A 22,531-nucleotide genomic window follows, 5' to 3' on the forward strand; every position below is an offset into this window, starting at 1 on the left:
TTTCTTTGAACAAAACCTGCTTGGGCCCAGTGGCAGGACACCGGGCCTCCCACAGCCCTGCCCACCCTGCGGGCTGCCCTCTCCCGGCCAGCGCCGACCCCGCACTTCTTCCCGGACCTGAGGTGGGTGGGCGCCCACTGGCTTTCTCAACTTAGACTCGCTGGCAATACGCGAAATGGCTGCAGTAGTATTTATTAGGTTAACAAGGCAAACGTGAGCTTTCTTTTCTGTGACACAATGAGTCTGTGTATTGGTTGACTCAGGCAGACAAGAAGCCACAAGGAAACAAAGTAATAATCTGTGGAGAGACATTATTAACCATGTTCTTCCCCGAGGCTGCGGGGCCAGGGAGGGCCAGTGACTTCCTCTGAGCCCTGAGATGCTGTCTCCTGGGGCGAGCCCTGCCCGGCAGCCCCGCCTCACGCCGCTCCGCAGACCTCTCTCCTCTGCCAGGGCACCCTCTGTGGGAGTGCGTGTGTCCGTCTCAGCCCCTCTTCCTCACATGGCTCCGTGATGAGATCTGGTCGCCACCACCCCCACACCGGAGACGCAGGAGAGCGCGGGCTGCGGGTGCGGCCACGCTAGCCGTCATACCAGTCGAGGAAGAGCAAGGAGAAGGAGCACATCACGAGGAAGAAGAGGATCCACACGCGGAAGCCAGCGTTGTTTTTAATGGCCTGGGCAGGGACAGAAGCACAGGTGTTTTTGTTGACAGGATTTGGGTTTTAAAAGCCCCGAAATGCTCCACTATTATCACATCCTCTCCCAGTCTAGGCTGTGGCCGTGTGTGTTGCTCAGTCCTATGCTTACATTGAATAGATGACTTCATTATTACGCAAAACCAAATGGTGGGTTTAAAATCCATCAGAAGACAAATGGGTTGTACCTCCCTTGCTGTTTAGCCGTAATTCGGAGTCCTACACAATTCTCCCAGGAAACACGACACTCCAGAAATCACTCACTTCCGTCCCAGGCTTAAAGTCTCAGCGCAGAGTACGGCCCTGGGCTTTGTGTTTTCTAGTAATGCAACGTCAGAGGACTGAGCTCTGGAAACAGAGTCCACTCAGCAGAGGGGGCCTGTGGTATCCGCCACAGATAGCAGACAGTCTCTGGCCCCTTGGTGGGGGCCAAAAAGCTTGTCCAGTGGTGCCCAGCCCTGGATTTAGGGAGCTGGCCTGACCCTTGCCGAGAGTACCCCCACTGGCCCCAAATTGCTCCCTGGAGCATGGTGAGCCTTGGCCTCTCAACAGCAGCCGGAGGTGGGCCAGGGGGTCTCAGGAACACGTGTGGCTCGGCTGGGCCTGCCCACGGCCTCAGCTGTGTGACTGGCCCTATGAGCTCTGCTGGTGAGGCTAACACTCTGCTAAAGCCCGGACACCCAGAGCGCACCCACCTCTCTGATGTCTTCATTGCCCTCCTTGATGTTCTCGGTTGCCCCTACAACTAACTGGTGGATGCTGTCAATCTCGGCCTCCTGTTGAAGAAAAGAGTGTCAGCTAAATACAGGTTGACAACCCCTTATCTGCAAATCTGAAATCCAAAATGTTCCAGTGAGCATTTCCTTTGAGGGCCGTATTGGAACTCAAAAGGTTTCAGATTTTAGAGCATTTAGGATCTCGCGTTTCCAGATTAGGGACATTCAACCTGCATAGCCACCTCCCCCCACCCCAGCATACATCAGGATACAAACAGCAGCTGCCCCTTCCTGAGAGCCAGGGCTTACCTGCACAGCACCCCGAGAAGTAGGTTTCACCCCTTTTTTATAAAAAGGAAACTTATGGCTCAGAGAAGTTTACCAACTTGCCCAAAGTCACGCAGCAACTAAGTGGCAGGACTGGGATGAGACCCCAGGGCCTGGACTCCTTCCACCCCACCTGCCATCTCTCCTGTGTCACAGGCCTGACGGCAAAAGGACAAAAACCTAAAAGTTGCTGTTTGTGGGGCAGCCACCGCATGCCAGGGGCTTTCCCTGTAGTCTCTCATTGATTCTTTCTGAAGTCCCCAGAAGGCAGCTTCAAAACCTGTGCTTCCAAACACACATGCTAGCTTCAAAAGCAGTGCTTTGTGTTTTACCATTACGTCTCTAAAAAATAGGCCAAAACTAAAAAGTACAAACAGGATTTTTTGCTTGCAGAAAATATAAGCATCTGAATCACTCCACACCCTTGGAAAGCTGCTTAAGGGCTCCGGGCCTAACACATGGACGCTGGCCGATGACCCTCACCACCCTGCAGGAGTGCGGGCCAGGCGAGCCAGCCGCAGAGGCCGGCACGGCTGTTTCTCCCTCGCTTCAGCAGTTGCAAGAGGAAGCTACGCCGTGTGCGCCGCATGTACACTGTGGCTGCCGGGCAGGTCAGGGAGAAGAACGTACACAGTGTGGGTTTTTAGAGAAACCTGACTAATACAACACTGCAGGGAGAAAAGCCACCTTTGGCCACTTGGTTCCCAGAGATCAGTATTACTGGGATGGCTCTGCTCTGTAATCACACCTTTTTAAAGAATCTCAAAGTAGGGGCTGAGTGACCACTGCCAACGTTCCCTTGAGAGAACTGATATGAACCACTATGCAAAACTGGCAGGAAAGACGAGACAGATACCCATTCCTCAGGCCTCAGAAGCTCCGGAGAAGCCAAGCAAGGCTCTGGCCTGTGCTGTGCACACCCCTTCCCAAGGCAAGCGCGGGGGTGGTCTGAGGCAGGGCAGTGACCCCAGCTGCTCTTTCCGACCCCGCTGGCCTGCTCTGTCCCAGGACTCTGCAGCAGCTACTTACAAAGCACAACCACGGAGCTAATAGCAGCCGGCCCTCCGTGGTAGCTGGGCTCACTCTAGGAACCTTAGAAATGCTACAAGTCTGACCTTTAGTGCATTTCAGTGCACGTAAGATACTCTGTGGCAACATCCCCTTTGCCCGCGGCCACTGGTCGCACTGATAAGGCAGGACACTGCCTGTGCTTGTCAACAGCAGTCCGCACACGTCAGGAGCCTGACACGGGCCAGGTGTGTGTCAGGCAACTTCCTACTCACTGGCTCTGACCACGAGGTGGGTGACTCGAGGCCTGTTTCACAGGCAGGAATGGGGCTCAGGAGCAGCAGTCCGGGTCCAACTCCACCTGGACCCCGAGCATTTGCTACCCCTGGGCCCAAGTCTGTGCTCTGAGAGGAGACGTCTGATTTAATTGTTTTCTGTGTAACGAGGCTGAACTGAGGAGCATCAGACTGAAGAGTCTACACCAAGCCAACCACCAGGCTTCTCAGTTAAGGCTCAGCTCGCGTATGCGTGAGGGATTCCTTTAAGGCGCTGTTTAAAAGGTCAACTCCTATGAGCCCGAATTTCCAGCCTGTTGTTAGACTGAGTGTGCCTCACTTACAAGGATTTTACTCCGGCTGCGTGGTTTAGGAGAGCTGCTTTGTGAGTGAAGCATCTTAAGCCAAGAAGCCCACGTGAACACGCTGGAGAAAAGTGATTTTGTCTTTCAAACCCTTCTACAGGCTTTGGGTGCTGAAAACAAAAAGGTAAATTTCTCAGGCCTTTAAAATTTTTGCCAGTCATTGGCTGGAAGAATTTCAGAACTGTAGGCAGGCAGAAATAACACGAAAATTCACAAAAGAGAACAAGCCTGTTTCCCACGAAGACGCCATACACGAGCTGGCACGGACCCGGCACTCTGAGAGGGCCGAATGTGAGCTCCGGTAGCACTACTGGCTGCAAAGCTGCGACCCAGGAACAGCGTGCCGGGCTCCGCAGCTCATCTCCGGGCCGAACCAGAATCCTGCAAGAGTCACTCCACCTCGTAGATGGGAGGCTGCATCTCAGAGGGCCTCGTGGTCACCCTGACTCCCAGGCCTGCAGTGTGCTCCCGGGTCCCGCTGTGCTCTGCCACACAGGGTGGCCACCTCCCCCTCCACCAGATGCGCAAAGGCTGCTCTGGGGTAACCGGAGGCCTCCCCTGAGGAGCCCTGCAAACGCGCACTTGCTGACAACAGTGCTCTGCTCCCAGTCAGAGATCATCAGATGCCTTCAGAAGAAATGCCCTGAGTTCTTATATATTCCCCCTTTAAGTAAAAACCCAAAACTACTTTTTTTTTTTTTTACCTGTTGCAAAACCTTTTCTGTGAATATCTCTTGGAGTCTGGAAATTTCCACCACTTTTCCTTCAATTTGCCTTCGTAAAAAGAAGAATCAGTAGATTACATATTCACTATTAGTACTTGGTAATCTGACTGGAACATTACACGCTTCTATAGAGATCACCTCTGCTAAGTGAAGGCGGGAGAGGAGCAGGGGCCGCACCGTGGCGGGTGGGGCAGAGGAGGTGGGCAGACGAAGGTGATCTACTTACTAGTTTGGCTTTTCTGCCTCCCAGCTTGGTCCAGTGCACTGGGCTTTTTGGAAATACGCTGTACCACGTAAGCGGACCCTCAGTTGCCAGAGGCGGGCGTGTACAGTGCCCCTTGCACTCTGAGTCACCGCATGAGGATCAGGGAGCACCTGGCCATGTCCCAGTTGCAAAACACAAAGTCCCCAGTAAGTCCTATGCCTCGCCTAGTAACCACAGTGATGTGGTGGGATTCAAAAGACAGCATCAGAATGCCTGATGACCGGACTCTGTTACTGCTCAACAGGTCAAAGAAAAGAGTGTGTATTTACCCCTTAAGCCAACTCCCTGTCACAAGGAAAAAACTCTGATTCAGGTTGAAAATAACACATTTGGGTTTCGTAACTGAGTGCCTGTCCAACTTGAAACACTTGAATGAGCCATCTTCCCTGTGTCAGGGCCAGCATGGCTCACCCTTGGGGGCGGGCTGGGGGCTTGCACATGTCTGGGGACAGAAGCTCGCACGGGCTGAAGTCCTGCTCTAGCGCAAACCAGCAACAGGAAGTGGCAGGAGCTTAAATGTGCCGGGGCAGTGAGCTGAGGTTCCAGGGGCGTCACGGTGGAGGTGAGGGAAGGGAGGAGGTGCCAAAAGAAAAGGAGCGCGTGTCCAGGCTTGGGGAAGGCACAGCCAGGTGGGGCTGGGCTGGTCAGAGAGAGGGCCAAGATATTCCTCTCTGAGGGCAAAATGCCAGAGCCCCTGGGGGGCTGTCACCTGCGTGGAGAAGTCTCCAGGCTGTGGGTGCATCAGGCCCTGTTTTGGGGACATGCCCACACTGCAGCAAGGCTTTGCAAAGACCCAGGCCTTATTTCCGGAATGCTCCATACATTCCCACAGAACCCGAGGCCTCTGAGTGCCTTCCCTGGGGGGCCAACAGTCGCACACGTGTGGCCAGGGCCTTGCTTTCTGCATTCCTGACTCCCTGTTGGATGAGGGAGAAGGCAGACTCCAGTGGAGCCGTCCACAGGAAGGGGTTTCCCTTCCATTCTCAGGGCCCCCCCATTTCATTTTTATTACATGTAAACAGCCCAAATGGGGGTGTTAATTGTGTCCAGGTAATTGGCAATCACTAATTGATCCTCTGGGGATGTGAGTCCCTGGGAGCCCTGCAGCTGCAGGCAGGCGGTCACTTGCCAAAGGCCCGCAAGCCAAGGGCGGTGGGGTTCAGCAGCTTCCGCGCCAAGCTGGCTCTGGTGGGCTGCATGTGGATTCCAGGCACCACGGTCAATAAATAAAGTTCCTACTTCCTGGAGAAGCTGTAAAGTAGGCTGTCAGCTCACAAGGAGCTACATACATACCTTACTTCATCAAACAAGCTGTTCATTTCGCCAATGAGTCGCTGATTTTCTTGTTCAAACTGTGAGGATGAGGAGACAAACACATTCAAGATGACATCACACTGAACTTAGGCAAGAGCTTGGCAAGAAAACTTTGATCTACCCTCCAGGAATCACTACCAAGCCCCTCGTTTCCAGCACGGGACGACATAGCATCGCTGGAAGACTGTGACCATTAGTGTGAAAAATATCCCTGCTTTAGGAAGAATAAAAACCAAAGAACAGCTGTGCTGCCTATGGCTTGCCTTTTCCATCTCACTCATTTGCACTCAAAGTATGCAGGCTGACTTCAATGACTGCAGTTGTGACAGCAGCAGAACTCGTGTCTCGGCCCCAGTTATCTATCCACGCTCTGTCCCCTGGGCTCCCACGGCCTGTCTCTGCCTCCTCCACTATTTTTTACTTTTTTTTTTTTTTTTGAGACAGAGTCTCACTCTGTTGCCCGGGCTAGAGTGCTGTGGTGTCAGCCTGGCTCACAGCAACCTCCAACTCCTGGGCTCAAGTGATCCTCCTGCCTCAGCCTCCTGAGTAGCTGGGACTACAGGCATGTGCCACCATGCCCGGCTAATTTTTTCTATGTATATTTTTAGTTGTCCAGATAATTGCTTTGTATTTTTAGTAGAGACGGGGTCTCGCTCTTGCTCAGGCTGGTCTCGAACTCCTGACCTCAAACAATCTACCCACCTCGGCCTCCCAGAGGGCTAGGATTACAGGCGGGAGCCACCGCGCCTGGCCGCCTCCATTATGTTTTAACGGGAGAAGGATGTGGTGTGGGGAGTCTGGACAGGAACGGGGACATCAGTGGCATTGCAGAGCTGGCCCTGGGACCTTTGGACTTCCTAGCCGTGCTCTCGGCCACGCCACTGCTCTACAGAGACAGAGGCTCCAGAGCCAGAGGAGTCGCTTCTCCCAGTGCTCAGGCTGAGTGAGGATGGCCCCCGTGCCACCAGGGACACCCAAGGAGCCCCTCATGGATGAGTGAACTCAGCAGAGCCAACAGCTGTTCTCCCAGCCATTCTTGCCTACTTGAATCGGCTGCAGGCAAGGAAGGACGCCTTGGAAACACCATGGAGTGCAGCCGGGAGGATCTCGTCGCCCCAACTGCAAGCCCAAGAACTCTGTCCCAGTGTGTCCACTCAACTCCGAGGGCACAGGCAGTCAGGTGTCCCCCTTCCCTTCCCCTGCATGTCCCACAGGCCTAGTCTCCCCATGAGACTGACCCTGGCCCCTGAGTTCAAGTTATTTCTCATTTTCCTATCTGTGGCCTTGCATTTTCTGAAAATATCCTAGGAGAGTCATCATTTTCTGCCTTGTAATAAACTGTGCACGGCCCAAACTCCCTGTATGACTCTGAGCTTCTTAAGGGTGGGAACTGTGTGGAACCCAACTTTGAAAAAAACATTCTATTTTTTCTTTCTCTCACATCTATTATAGCTGCCATCGAGTCCACGGATATTTTGAGGCCCTCTGTGCCAGAAACTGTGGGGGCGCAGGACAAATATACAAGCAAGCCCTTGCCTTCCAGGGGCTTTGCAATTGGTTGAATATCTGGTTTATCACCCATTTAGGAAATCAAGAATAAAGGGAAAAATAGTTATGGGAATCATGACACCATGGGCTCTGCTGGCACTTCCTGTGTACAGAATCCTGCGACACCCCACCTTGTTCCTCTTCCCCAGGGAGGAAACTGCTCCGGGGACAGGGCCTGCCCACAGCCTTCTTAGGGCTCCGGGCACCGCGCCCTCCGGGCACCACACTGGCGCTCCTCACACAGCCCTTCCCGTGGCCGCCGCTCTCGCCCACCACTGCCCACATTCCGCCCGCATCTCTCACTGCCTCCACCCCGTCCTCCACCCCTTGGTCAGAAGGATCTCGCGTGCCCGTCACGTAAGGCTGCTCACGAAGGCCTGCCCCAGCGCAGCCTCCAGACCGCGGGCGCGGCCCGGCCACCCGTCTCCCGCCTGACTCCTCCTGTGCAGGCGGGTGCTCTGCCTGGCTGGGGACCCCGAGCTGTCCCTCAGAACACAGCCTAGGCCGTTGCTTAGTGAAACGACACCCAGGGCAGACTGGACCACTTTGTCTTGTTTCCTCGCCCTTGTGAAAGCTCCCCTGTATTCCAGCCCATCTCAGCATTTCTCACACTTGCCAGGGGCCTGTCCTCCCTCCGGGGGGGCGGGGGGGGGGCTGTCTCTCTCCTCCGGACCCTGAGCCGGCACAGGGCCTCACCCTCCAGGGCACCAGCTCTCCGCACAGATGCTCGTCCCAGACCCAAACCGCAGCTGGCTGCCTTGCTGGCTGCGGACGCAGTACTGCTTATGGCCCTTTAAATTCAGCATCAACAAGGGTATTTAAGAGAATCGATATTTCACTTTTGAGTTTGAAAGTATCAGCTCTGTTAAATGTCAACTCAACAGTTACTTAAGAGTCCAGTATTTAAGGAAAACATGTAATTACTTCCATATGTAGGTGATAATTCACTCTGATTCAGGTACTACTTGGGGGGCTATTTTGGGAGAAGGGGGAGCATTTTTTTCCCTGCTATCTTCTTCCTTCAGAAGGAGGAGCATTTTTTTAAATTTTTCTCATGACAAAATATGGCCCTGCCCTTTTAAATCCACAGTCCTTTTGTGCTTTGAAACTATCCCTAAACAAAATCAACTGGTGGTTTGAGGTGATTTATTACTAGAATGTTGCTTAGGAGCGAAGGTGTTTTTGTTCCCTCCTCAGTTTGCGGGCGGGTGTACGGCGCTGCGCCTCCTCGCGGGCCTCCCTGCAGAGGCTGCTGATGGCCCCAGGCCAGCCCTTCACGCGGTCAGGAGTGGGCTGACTCTGGCTTTGCATTCCTTCTACCCACGGGTTCTTGATGCCACCCAACAAATACCCAGTCCCTAGAGGAAGAGAGAGAAACACGTGCCTCGTGGGATCAAACGCGAGAAGGGCTGAAGAGAGGTCTGCCGAAGGCCGGGGAGCTCTAATGGAGTGTTCGAAACAAAAGGCCTGTCTCCTGACAAGCGTGGCGTCCTGCCAGGGCCCAGGATGAGCAGGTAACAGCAAGCTTGCTGACAACACTGACTAGCACCAGGTGTCGGGATGGCTTCCAGTGTTGTCCAAAGGACAAACCTGTGTGCGTGCCTTCTCATCTGCTGCTGGGACGCAGGGCCAGGTGGTGGCTGTGCCAGGTGGACATAGGAGCCAGTTTCTGGGGCCTCCTGGAAAGCCTGGGGCGACCCTGGGCCAGACACTGGCTTTGGGGGGCCTGTCAATTTCTTATGGACAGATGTGGTGATTCTTATCCTTCCTGCCTGATGCTGAGGGTGCAGAGCCAGGGCTGGGCTTCCAGCTCCTTCACCTTCTAAGCAGTATGATGTTGGGCATTTAACTTAATCTGTCTTTGTCTTTGTCACTAAAATGGAGATAAAAGTACTTCAGTAGTAGGGTTGGTAGAAGGAACACCTGAGCTAAAACATGTAAGTCGTTTACCAAAGTGCACAGCACACAGTAAGCTCTCAATAAATGCTAATTATCGTGATTTAATCTCTGGGAGACTCTGGATATGCAAAATGAGTGGCTAGATGCTTTGAAGGCCCCTTCTACCTCTCAGGTCTCAAATTCCAGAAGACGGCTATGGCTCCCACCATTGTACTCTCTCAGGCGCTGGGAAATGCACAGGCAGCATCTTCTTCCAGAGCTCGCTGAGCTGCAGCAGCTGGTGTCTGTCTGTGCATGGCCGCGTCACCTCCCCACACAGACAGGGACTCTGAAAGGTGCCGTGCTGAACCAAAGGCCTGGTCTCCACAGCCAGCACAGCAGACAGGGGGTCTGTGCACCTGTGCAGACAACCCTGAACCCCATCTAAGACATACTGCACCCATCCATGTCAGTGGCTACAAAGGCAGAGGACAGGCCTAGACCACGGGTAAGGTGGGCAAGTGGGGCCCTCCAAGCATGACAGCAGCCAGCTTCTGTCTGGGCCGCCCGCCCCGGGCCATCTGCTCTGTACTGTTTAGGTCTCTCACCAAAGTACAATGCTGTCTTTCAGCCCAACCAGCCACCCCCCCCCCCCGCCCCGCCCATCGGGCCATAGTGGTACAGCATCACGTTAAAAAGTCTGGGACTTAGGACTTGGGAGCTATGTGACCTTGGGCCAGTAACTTAAGCTCTCTGTAAAATGGGGCCAGCAACAACCCCTCCCACATAGGGTTGCACAAATTATTATATGCTGAAGTGCTCAGCGTGGTACTTGACACATGCAGCGTGTTACATGTGTGTTAGGCAGTATCAGTATTTAATTGCTCTATTCCATTTAGAAGTCAGTTAGACTTTCCAATAAAGCCCTGTTAAACAGTTTCTCATCTGGTTTAAAGGATACAAATCCACATGGTGAATATACTGTTACAGAAATCCTTACTAATCTAATCCTTTTATTATAGTTTTTAAAAGAAAATCACTCTACAAAGGCCTTTGGGTATAAAATAAGGCCAGGAGAAGCATTTGCATCGCAAAGAGCCATGCACAGCCAACTGGAGCCCACAGTGGGATCGTCCTAGAAAGCAGTCTGGCCCCTGGGACTCTGGGGCCCACTGCCTGGGCCCTTTCTGGGCTCTTCCAGACATGCTTTCTCTGTGCCAAACCCCTTCACACTCCTGTGCTAGGACCCTCACCTCGATCCCCACCTGTGCCTGTGTGAACCTGGAACCTCCCCAGGGTCTGCACGCAGCTCTTCCATGTGGTGCTCAGAATCTACCAATAACTCCTGTGTTCTCGATGCGTGAGCTGTGCTTGGCCGCAGACCGCAAGCCCTGCCAGCTGGCCACCAGGCCCTTCCATGAGCCTATTTCAGGGGACAGGGCCATGACACTTTCATGTGGATTTAAGAAACAGAAGTCACATTCATGTCTTTAAAAATTATCCCAAACAATACATCAATAAACGTAGGTGGCTTTACATGAGGCAAATAAAAGGAACTTTTTGCTTAGAAAAGGAGGAATTTTCTCAATGTAACATCAGAAAACAATTTGGTTCTACTCAGCTCGACCACAAAACATCGCTAACTCAAAGGCATTAATATACCTATATCATGAGTTATAAATGGAAATTTATTGTGCAAATCATACAATACCCTGAAACAATTTTGGAATATGTAACAACTGTTCCTTTGGGTGAAATAATGAATTGAATTGCCATTATGGGGTTTAATTCATTATTTTACCCTGAGGAAAAATTCCAAAACAGTGATTATGAATTATGACCACAATTTGCCACAGTACTTTCCAATTTAAAACCAATAGTGTGGTATTTTTCTTTCTCTTTGTTTAGGGTTAAGCCTTTTAAATAAGATTTGGGTTAGTCAGACTACAAGATATAGTACTTAGCTATTATTCCCAATTAAGAAAGAAGTTAACGGAACATTAAACAGCCTGTCATTAAAGTTCTGAACATTATGGCCTTCTGCCCAAACCTCTGGCAGCGACACAGTAACAGTCAGGAAGCTCTGCTGATTCTGATTGCATTAGTCACTGATGCTACGATGCTGAAATGGCCAGTGCTACTGGGAACGGTCACGGGAGTTTTCAGACAGTGATTCAGTTAGGTCAGCGGAATGAAACGGAAGCATGGTGCATCCGCAGTCATTACGGGAAGAAGATGCTAACTCTGTGAACACTTACTTTTCTCCTGCAGTTGCTCAATCACATGCCACATGTGTGCAGGGTGTGCAGTGATGCAGAGACTCACGGCCTCTCTCTGCTGGGCAGAGCCAGCGCTTGCTGTGCCCTGCCTCCTGCCTGTGCTCTGCATCACTGCCTGCGACAGGGCTGCAGGGTACTGATTCTGACCGAGCTGAAGTCAATGAAGCTAATTTTCTCGCCACAACTTAAGACAGTAAGTGGTATAAAGAGGAATCATGGCCAACTCTGTCCAGTCCCAAAGCTCGGGTTCTTTCACCATGTCTTAGTGGCACTGTAGCATGAGGCCATCATAGACATCCTTGCTGCCACCTTCCTCTGGTCCACTTTCCGTGGCCGGTAAGTCATGTCTACAAAGGTTAATACCTTTGCTGCTAACCAGTGCCTACAGGAGAAAGGCAAAATCCTCGGACAAGCAATTGACTCTGTTATTATTCTAGCTAGTTTCTTTATGCAGAGTGGTGGAGTGCATTTAAAAAAAGCCCACCACAGAAAGGTAAATTCTCCTTAAATATAAATATATTCTTTCTTAATGAAGAGACAGGGCTACACACATTTTTATCTCTAGCAAAGAAATGGGGCAATGTTATAATATTTTGGGGAACATGATTCATCATTTCCATTAATAAAATTATTTTGTATAAACTAATGAAAAAACTGAGATTCTAAGAAACTTTTGCTATCATTTGGCTATAAGAAGGGAATATGATCCAACTGTACTTTCACCTGTCGGCTTTTCTGCCTCAGCCTGCCCTCCAGTGGGGTGTCCCCCAGGGTGGTGGGGTGTCCCCAAGGTGGAGTCCATACCCCTTTTTTCTCCCCTGTATGTGTTGTTTCTAGGGAACCTCATCCAAGCCCATGCTTTAAACACCAGACGTAAGACATCTCCTACACACGCGTCTCTAGCCCAACCCCTAGATCCCATGCCCACAGCCACCTTCCATGAATGTCCCACAGGTACCTCATCCCCTGGGATGAAATTCATCATCCCCTGTCCAGGCCTGGCCTGCCTACCTCCCTCTCTTGATTACCCAAGTCAGAAAGCTCAAGGCTCCTTGCCCCCTCGCAGCTGTCTCCAACGGACCCCAGAGTCCAGCCCACTTCCCCCAACAGAGCTCTCAACATGGCCTTCATTGCGCCCCTGGTCAAGGGCCTCTCTGTCACTCGACTGGACTGGACAGCAACGGCTGACTGGAACCCTTGCTGCCATCGACATGCCATGCACACTGGGTTTGGTGAGCACTGAATGAAAGTCAGACGGTGTGTTCTGGAACATGAAAGAGGCTAGAGAGGAAGGCAGGGGCCTCACAGCATACTTTAAAGCGTTTGAGTTACTTCCTTAGCTCAGAATTATTTTTGCCTATGAAGGACAAAGACAGCTCTGCTTATTATTCCAAAGAACTACTATAGGTACCGCAGGAGCACCCCCAAAGCAAGTCCCAGGAAAGCCACAGCTAACAGCACCATCACTGGAATCAGTTTCACATTTCAGAGGGAATAAGCGGCTGTGAAACTGTATCATGGATGAAATGCCCGTGAAATTCGGCCGAGTTCCAGCTGCCCCCTGCGTGACCTGCACGCCACAGCCTTCCCTGCGTGTGGGCAGACGCCACCCCAGAGCCCGAGCACCACTGTCTCTACTGCACAGGGAGAGGCCGTCCTGCCTCTTTGTCATAACCTGTCACCCACTAGAGGAAAGGCAGGGGAGGCCAGTCTTACAAGCACCCGTGTGTCTGGCACTGTGTTGCACGCCATTTGCTGCGCTCACTGTCATTAGTCCCACCTGTGAGGTGGCCATTTCACGGATGAGGAAATGGAAGCCGAGAGCAGTGGGAGGGCTCAGGTGACAGCCACGAGGCTGGGTGTGGGTCCCAGCTGGACAACTGCAGGGCTTGTATTCTTCCCACTAGGCTGTGCTACCTCTTGGCTTCTGGGTTTTTTGTCTTCACTTTTTCGTGCCTTTTTAGGAAAGAGAAACCTGCCTCAGTCCTTTACTTCAGGCCTGGAGAAGAAACAGTCAGTGTGGAGAGCAAGAGGATCCCAAGCCAGTCCTCTGCCCTGGGCAGCCGACACTCACGAGGGCACATGAGGACCTGGCAACCCCTGCAGGTTCTAGGCCTGCATACATGTGTTTGTCCATCCCCGCACGCTCCAGGCCTGCACACCTGTGCCTGTCCATCCCCGCAGGTTCCAGGCCTGCGCACCTGTGCCCGTCCATCCCCGCAGGTTCCAGGCCTGCGCACCTGTGCCCGTCCATCCCCGCACGCTCCAGGCCTGCGCACCTGTGCTCGTCCATCCCCGCAGGCTCCAGGCCTGCGCACCTGTGCCTGTCCATCCCCGCAGGCTCCAGGCCTGCGCACCTGTGCTCGTCCATCCCCGCAGGTTCCAGGCCTGCGCACCTGTGCTCGTCCATCCCCGCAGGCTCCAGGCCTGCGCACCTGTGCTCGTCCATCCCCGCAGGTTCCCGGCCTGCACACCTGTGCTCGTCCATCCCCGCAGGCTCCCGGCCTGCGTACCTGTGCTCGTCCATCCCCGCAGGTTCCCGGCCTGCGCACCTGTGCTTGTCCATCCCTGCAGGCTCCCAGCCTGCGCACCTGTGCTTGTCCATCCCTGCAGGTTCCAGGCCTGCACACCTGTGCTTGTCCATCCCTGCAGGTTCCAGGCCTGCGCACCTGTGCTTGTCCATCCCTGCAGGTTCCAGGCCTGCACACCTGTGCCTGCGACAACACTTCAGTGTACCTGGGTGGCTGTTTGGACTCCTTTGCAGGCTGGCCCGTGTCAGTCTGCCTCGCTGTTCCCGTGAGGCTCTGCTGACCTAGTGCACCAGCGTCAACCGGGGACACAAGTGAGCTATGACATAGCAAGAGAAGCACAGGGTCTGGAGCCAGGGCTTGTGGTACAGAGCTTGGCTCAGCTGCTCTCCCAGTTCCCTGACCTTGGGCAGGGCTTTGGAGTTTTTGTGCCTCGTTTTCTTTAACTGCATAACATGACAGCTCCTACTTCACTCGATTGTTATGAAGATTAAACAAGATAGCGTAACACAAAAGACTTGGCATACAGAAGACATTCACAAGTATAAGTAGTAATACTAATACTAACTTAACACTAGAGCATTCTGCTAGTTACTACTCATGATCCTGCTTTACCATTTAAAACCACCTTAAACTTTCCTATTGTATTCAAAGTCATTCATCCATTCAACTAGTAATTCCCAAACACTGTTCTAGGCTCTGGGAATATGGCAGTGAAAGCAAGACAAGATTCCGCTCTCAAGCCAGGCGTGGTGGCTCACGCCTGTAATCCCAGCACTCTGGGAGGCCGAGGCGGGAGGATCACTTCAGCTCAGGAGTTTGAGACCAGCCTGAGCAAGAGCGAGACCCTGTCTCTACTAAAAATAGAAAAATTAGCTGGGTGTGGTGACTCGCGCCTATAGTCCCAGCTACTCGGGAGGCTGAGGCAGGAGGATTGCTTGAGCCCAGGAGTTTGAGGTTGCTGTGAGCTAGGCTGACGCCACGGCACTCTAGTCGGGGCAACAGAGTGAGACTCTGTCTCAAAAAAAAAAAAAAATTCTGCTCTTATGGAGTTTGTGCTCTAGTGGAGGGCAAGGGAATAAAGCAGGATAATGGGACAGAGTGGCTGGGAGCCACCTCAGGTGGGGTGGCCAGGGAAGGCCTCTCTGAGGACATAACATCTGAGACCTGTGCAACATGACAGTAGGGAGAGAAAGCGCTTTCCAGGTGCAGCCATCAGCACCACCGACGCCTCCGTCCGAGGCCCAGGGCTGGGAAAAGCGGGATCCCACTCTCCCCCTGCAGAGCTGCGCGGCAGGCCCCATTGCTTATCTTCTGGAGCGGCCGTGCCCAACCCCCAGTCCCCGGGCCAGTACCAGCCTGCGGCCGGTTAGGAACCAGGCCACACACTCCACCTCCTGTGGGGTCAGCGGTGGCATTAGACTCTCAGAGGAGCGTGCCTGCGAGGGACCTGGGCTGAGCTCCTTAGGAGAATCTGATGCCTGGTGGTCTGAGGCGGAGCTGAGGCGGTGATGAGAGCTCTGGGGTGGGGGTGGGGGCTGCAAATAGATTCTCCTTAGCAGCGAGGTCTGACTGCACAGTAAATGCAACGTGCTTGAATCATCCCGAAACATCCCCCACCATCTGAGGAAAAACTGTCTTCCAGCTCCACCTGATTAGGGGGTTTTAGGCAAGATCCTTTCTTGTTTTTTTGCCAGTGTTAAGGAGATGAGATCTGATTTTACCCTGAGCGAGCAAGCGAGTGAGCAAGCAAATAAATAAATAAATAAGTAAATAAATAAAAGGAGATGGGAGTGCCCCACCACCTCTTGGTGCGATTATTAAGAAATCATGGAGAAAAGGGGTACCAAAAAGGTTTGTCAACTGTCAACGGCTGCACAAATTAAGATGCTGTCATTTGCCAGGGACAGCCGCTGCAAAGCATGCTGTGTGTGCACCGTGCTCTCCACCCTTCAGGCAGAGGACAGTGTTGATCAGGGCAGCTCTGGGAAGCACCCGCTCGGGACAGGAGTGTACTCCCTCTGGCTTCCACCACGCCGATATCCAGATGAGCTGTACACACACACTACTGGACACCAGCTGGCAGGAGCCCCTGCCAAACCTATCAGTTTCGTTTTGAAACGCACCCAGAGATGATTAACTATAGCAGTCAGCAACTAGGGGACAGGTCACTAAAAGGCAGTGATATTAGTAAAGGCGTCACTCTTTTGATTCTGCAGTCCTGACTTGCACTGTCTTCGCGTTACCATAACACTAGCTATTCAAACACTTAAAAAGCACCATAGTGGCAATTATGAAAGATCCATTTAGTCTAGGAGACTATCTTACTGCTGTTGAAAAGACAACTATTATTAGTAAAATTATTCCAAGATAGTTTCTTCTTTAATTATGCTACCTTAAATTTAAAACATGTGTAAAGCATACTACGAATTATAAAATATATATTTATAATTTTAAAAACTCAGTATAAAAATCAAGGGCTGCCTATTCAAGGAAATGATATTACAGAATCCAGTTGGAAATAAATGATCAGGCAGAAAGAGCATTACCATTTGTATTTCTTCTGGGGATAATTCATCTTCACCTTTGGCCTCTCCCCAGGTTCCCAATTCAGGTTGTGCTTCGGGTGAAATCTTTTCTGTTGAAAAAATATTGAAAATAGATAGAAGACCAAATATTCACTTTAGAATAGGTTGGATTAGGATGCAAGCACATTAAAATCACGAGATGGAACAGAATCTTACAGCTGTCCGTATTTGATTATCCATTGGCTAATATTTAGGCATTGCAAGTGTGATTCTTCCACAATGTTTAGGCCTTGAATTGCTTTTATGCATGCACATGTGTGTGCATGTGTGTGATGGGGAAGGGGACCTATGCACGGTTTCAACATCGCTCTGATGTCAGCAATGGCCGCAAACTAAATGGACATTCTTCAGAACCAGTTTAAAGTGTTTTACTTCAAGACACACATATGCTTATACTCCTCCCTCTACTTTTAACGACTGCAGAGACATGAATATTTTCATTGTAAAAATATATATAAGTATATATGAATATAAATAAATAAATACAGGAAGTGATATACCATTCCCCAAATCCTATTCCTCTCTTAGAAGTTAATTGCTTTGATGTAGCTTCATAGACTTTATTCGAGCATATTCACATACAAAGATACGCAAGTCCCTGCTCACTCCTGAAAATCAGAAATAGTACATAGTTTTGTGTGTATAATGGCTTGTTTTTCACAAAGAGCTCACTGTCTCCAACTTGTCCTCACTATGGTACCCACTACAAGCTTTTACTGTTGTTGATTTTACTAAGGATAAAAACACCAAAATTAGGAACACAGAAACCTTATTCATATCTGAACCAAGCACAGATTAACTCTGAGTTAGAACGAGAAAGTTCTGTTAGCAGAACTCATACTCTACAACATGCTCAAGTCTGTGGCCATCTGAAGCCTTCTTGACTGGTTGTTCTCAGAATCTGCTAGAAGCACAGCGCTCATCACTCCAGACTGCCAGTGCCCCGGTGCCAACACAGCCAAGTCCAGACTCTGTGGTCAGGCATTCAAGGACTTCTGTGCCCTGGCCCCGGTCCAGCTTTCCAACCTTAACCCCCTTCTCCGCCCCTTTCCTCTGCATCACCAAGCCCCAGATGTCCTCTTCCCTGACTCCATGCCAGTCTCCCTGCGTTCTGGCCTCTGGGCACTTGCCTGTGCCGCTCCCTCTGTCTAGAGCAGACTCCCTTCTCAGTGCTGCCTCCCTTGAAGTCGCCCTGACACTCTGCCTGAACTCTGAACTCTGTCCTCTCACCTCTGCTCCCCACTTAGGGCACTACTTCCTTTCTGCCAGGGGCTGGCATCTTATCCTTCTCCTCAACTGTGAGCTCTCTGAGTGCAGGAACCACGAGTCACTTGAGAAAAAAGATGATAAAGATTCACAGACAACCACACCCATCCTAGTGCTAGGGGAAATTGATGTCAGGAAACAAATTACAAATGGGTACGAGAAGATCTCATCCTGGCTGGGCAGGAATGCTGAAGACAAAGGCCTAAACATTGGATATGGACAGGAGGTCAGTTGTGACCACAGAGTTGCTTAACATTGCTAACTCAATGAAAAAAATAACAAATGTAGTGGTTTTTAAAATAGGAGTATGACAGGCAAGACAACTGTTCTCTGCCTGGAACTAAACCACTTCATCCTATGCCAAAATATATTTTGTCTAAGATACTTTGCAAGTTTCCAAAGAAAAATGAAAAACTAAAACACAAAGATAAATAAAAGAACACCGTCCACACAGCCCAGGTTAAAAACATCTTTTTGGTAACTGTAGATAAACTTAGAAAAATGTCCGTACAGGACGAAAGCACAAAGGAAAGGGCAGATACACAGCACGTTAAAGAGGTTTACCTGCCACTGCCAAGGCTGGGATGGAGAGGGAACGTCAAAGGCCTAGGAAGCAGGGCAGCGCCATGGAAGTCAGTGCAGGCCTCTCCCCTGGGGCTGGCCCTGGGCCTGCAGCTCCCTTCCTATACCTTCTTCTCAGGGGACACACCCAGGGTCACAGCTCTAAACTGCCTATTTCCAGCCTTGAGTTCTTCCTGTTCACGCCAACACTGACTCATCGTTTCCACCTGCATATCAAACAGGCGTCTCAGACCTGACAGGTGTAAGTCAGAACTGCAATTCCATTCCCTGCCCACTCCTCCCAGCTTGCTGCCAAACCTCCAGCCATCCTTGGCTCAGGCAGCGATCCCACCTTCCATCCAGTGGCTCCAGCCCCAAACCTCCCATTGTCCTTGCTTACTCTCTGCCCCACACATCTCATGGCCTACCGCTAGCTCATCTCAGGCTCCAGAGCACAAGCTGAGCTGCACACATCTACTTCCAGCTGGGCCCTGCCTCCCTCACTGCAGACGCCTCACCCCGTCTGGGCTGCTGCAGGAGGTGCCTGCCATGTCTAGCTGCCTCTCTTCCAACTCCTCACAGCAGTCACAGGGTTTTAAATGTGGACCAGACCGAGTCTCTCCCCAGCTTAAAAACCTCCAGGGGCTTTTCACTGCACTTAGGACCAGGCCTCTCCCTGCCTCCTGTCTTTTCTCATCCACCCTCCCCGTGCCCTGCCCTAACCCTTCCTCCTGAGTGTGTGTGCACAAGCGTCCGTGTGAATGTACGTGTGCTTAAATACACTGAGCTCATTTCTCCCTCCTGTGGCTTTTCACTGCCTGGAGAGCTTTCGTGTGTGTGAGGCTCTGATTTCTCCACATCTTCGCTAAGGCTTGGTATCATTGGCCCTCTTCATTCTAGCCGCCCTCGGGGTGTGAACTGGTGTTTCACTGTGGTTGTGGTTTGTAATTCCCTGATGACTAATGATGTTGAACATCTTTTCATGTGCTTATTGATCATTTGTATATCTTCCCTGGAGAAAATTTTACTTAGATCCTTTGTCCATTTGTCAATTGGTCTGTCTTTTTATCATTGAGTTACAAGTTTTTTCTATATTCTGGATATAAGTCCCTTACTAGACGATTTGTAAGTATTTTCTCCCATTCTGTGGACTTTTTACTTGCTTCATGGTGTCGTTTGAAGCAGAAGTTTTTAACCCCAATGACTACCATTTATCCTCCCCACATCCTTCAAGGTGGGTATAATCACCCCCATTTTTAAAACGGGCAAACAGGTGCTCAGAAGTGCCGGGAAGAGCTGGGGGTGGGATCCAGACAGCCCCCAAAGAGGCCCCTTCACTCTGCCACCTGCCTGCACGTGCTGGGCAGCGTAACCTGAGCACTCTCCTCAGCACCGCGTGGGCTGCTTCAGTCAGGAGATGACCTTGTGATTATAAAGTATCTAAATAATGACTTTAAGGTAAAAACGTAAGCCGCGAAGAACAACATTCCTTCACTCTGACCACTTGCTTTCTACCATCCAGAAGCAATAGGTTTCTCTAACATCAGGCAATGCTTCCACAGCAACAAAGAGCAATCAGTGATCCACACAGGGTCTCCAGTCAGTCACGTGCTTTTTCAACAAATACTGACTGAGGGCCTCCTATGTGCCAGGCATTGTTCTGGGTACCAGCACTATGGTAGTAAACAGATACAGAAATTCCTGTCCTCACGGAACTCACTTTTTAATAGGAGAGACAGATAATAAAGGTTAATTAATACAAAATTTATAAAAATTAATAAAACACATAGAAGGTTAGTGACAAGTGCCAGGGAGAAAGAGAAAGCAGGGAGACAGGAAGTATCAGGAAGGCTCAGTCCTTCTTCTTCTTTCCAGCTACCTTCACTCCTCGGGGATCTCAGCCTGTCTCAAGGGTTCTGTGCTGCCTGCAGACCCGTCTCCTGGCCGCTAGACTCCCTCGTGGATCCAACTCCCTGCTCGGCATCTCTGCCGGGTGTCTCGACATTCAGCCCCCGCACTGAGCTCTAGACCCACCTGGGCCCCAGCCTGCTCCCACAGCCTTCCGCGTCTCAGCAAAGGCTGCTCCTTCCTTCCAGCTCCCAGAGACACAGCGGCCCTCCCTGACTCTTCTCCTTCTCATCCCCCACTCAGAGAGCAAATTTTGTAGCTCTACTTTCACATGCTGTCCAGCACTCTGCCACTTCCCCCACCTCTGCTACCATGCTTGGTGCAGCCCACCATTACGCTGTTTTTGGGTGACGCTATTTCTCTCTGTGTTCCCCTAACAATCCATCTCAACAGAGCAACCCGAGGGATCCTGCTAACACGTGGTCAGGTAACAGTGCCCTGTGCACACCTGCCCATGGTTCCCATCTCACGCAGAGGGAAAGTCGCAGTCCTTCTGTGGCCTGGAGGGTCCCCAGGACCTCATGCCTGGTGCCTCCCAGCCCTGTGGCCTTCTGCTCACGCTGCTCTCCAGCCTCTGCCCCTGCCTGCAGCCTCTGCACTGCTTGCTCCCTCCGCCTGGAAACTCCTCCCCAGGTGGCCACGTGGCTCACACCCTTACTTCCCTCAAGTCTTTACTACAATATCTGGGTTACTACCTCTGTTACAGGCCAAAGCTCTCATATTACCACGAAACTCTTTCACAGCTTGTAGTATAACTGCATAGCCACCTGCAGAATCATTTAACGCGTCTCCCCAGTGGACTGTAAGCAGAGGTGCCTATTTTCTGCTTACTACTGTGTCCCTAGCACCTAGCACAGTGCTTGGCACAGTGGTATTCAGCGTGGGTGTGGGGCCCAAGCAAGCGCAGGCTGGCTAAAATATCTTCACATGCAATTTACCCTCAGCTGGGCCCAAGAATCTGTACTGGCTTCTCCCCACTCCCATCAGCCCTAATGCCGTTTCTGGAATGAATGAATGGATGCGTATGTTGTGTCTGGCATGGGTGGATTTAGTTACAATACCCTGACGTACTGTCTTCTGAGAAACAGTGCCCATTACTTTGTGGGTGATGCTGGGTGTCCCTCCGTGGGGACTGGGGACAAGAGGTGTGCCAAGCCCTGGCCTGTGGGATTGTGGCAGCTGCCACAGAGCAAGGTGCTCAGGCTCTGCAGACTGAATGCCCCACACGGAATCTCAGTGCTGTCCCTTTCTTGCTGTTGGACTTCGAACAGGTCACCTGTCTCTTCAGACCTGTTTCCTCACATACAAAATGCGGACAGATACACCTCAAAAGACTCCGCACGAATCAGATCTGTGAATGCAGCCAGGACGTGCCCAGCACAGGGGAGGGGCTCCACCAATGCACCTTTCCTTGCCAGTCAGTACTGAAGTTGCTTTGAACTACAGAAAGGGCCTCTGACATCTTTCAGGCTTATAAATACAGGTTTCAGAGTTAAACAGACCCAAGTATAAATCCTGGGTCCACCATTCATGAGCCTTTAACTTAGACAAGTTACCCAGCCTCTCTGAGCCTGCAGATGGTTCATCTACAATAAAAAAATGTCCATGAAGCCCACTTGCAGAGGGCTGCTTGTAAGGACGGTGATACAGGTCAAGCACCTCTGATCTGAGAATCCAAAATCTGAAACTTTTTGAGTACCAACATGACGCTCAAAGGAAATGCTCACTGGAGCATTTTGGATTTTGGATTTTCGGATTAGGGATGCTCAACTAGTAAGTATAATGCAAACATTCCAAAATCCAAAAAGATCAGAAATCTAAAACACTTCTGGTCCCAAGCATTTGGATAAGGGATACTCAGCCGTAATTTCTGTGACACATCCAGGGCGTGCCAGGCATCTGGAAGGAGTGAACGAGAGCTGCTATGAGACCACGGGAGGGGATGCTCAAGACGACTCTCAGGTCTCTCCTGGCTTCAGCTGTCACCCTGGGATTCAAGCAAAGCAAAGCCCCGCCCGCCACACCTCGGAGACACAGCAGGCTAAGCGGGCATCCCTACGTGGGGCAGGGCACTGGCTGGACGCACAGATCAAAGACATCCAAGACCACGTCATGCAAGTCCCCTGCACGTGCAGACTTTATGGAGATCCTGTATTTCTTCAGCGTCTACTGTGTGTCAGGAACTGTCCTAAGTCATGGGACATCTCGTATCCGTGATGACAGGAAGCACATAAATCCAGACTGGCATTTTGTTCCACTGGCTTGACTGGCTGTGGAAGGCC

The 22,531-nt window shown here is 51.3% G+C and overlaps 1 protein-coding gene across 2 annotated transcripts in view; it reads right to left on the reverse strand.

Annotated features, from left to right (window-relative positions):
* Positions 1–176: 176 nt before the first annotated feature.
* The window catches only part of STX18 (syntaxin 18), a 123,642-nt gene continuing 101,287 nt past the window's right edge, over positions 177–22,531 (reverse strand). The window contains exons 7-11 of one of the 2 annotated variants that reach the window (XM_045529062.1): positions 16,476–16,564; positions 5,673–5,731; positions 4,094–4,163; positions 1,394–1,474; positions 177–677 (exon numbers count right to left, since the gene is read on the reverse strand). In XM_045529062.1, the coding sequence (XP_045385018.1) occupies positions 582–677; positions 1,394–1,474; positions 4,094–4,163; positions 5,673–5,731; positions 16,476–16,564 (395 nt within the window). In that variant the 3' untranslated portion in view covers positions 177–581. The remainder of the gene's footprint in view (positions 678–1,393; positions 1,475–4,093; positions 4,164–5,672; positions 5,732–16,475; positions 16,565–22,531) is intronic. The other variant, XM_045529063.1, reaches the window with a different exon arrangement.

The sequence above is a fragment of the Lemur catta genome, chromosome 17, assembly GCF_020740605.2.
Source record: "Lemur catta isolate mLemCat1 chromosome 17, mLemCat1.pri, whole genome shotgun sequence".
NCBI lineage: Eukaryota > Metazoa > Chordata > Mammalia > Primates > Lemuridae > Lemur > Lemur catta.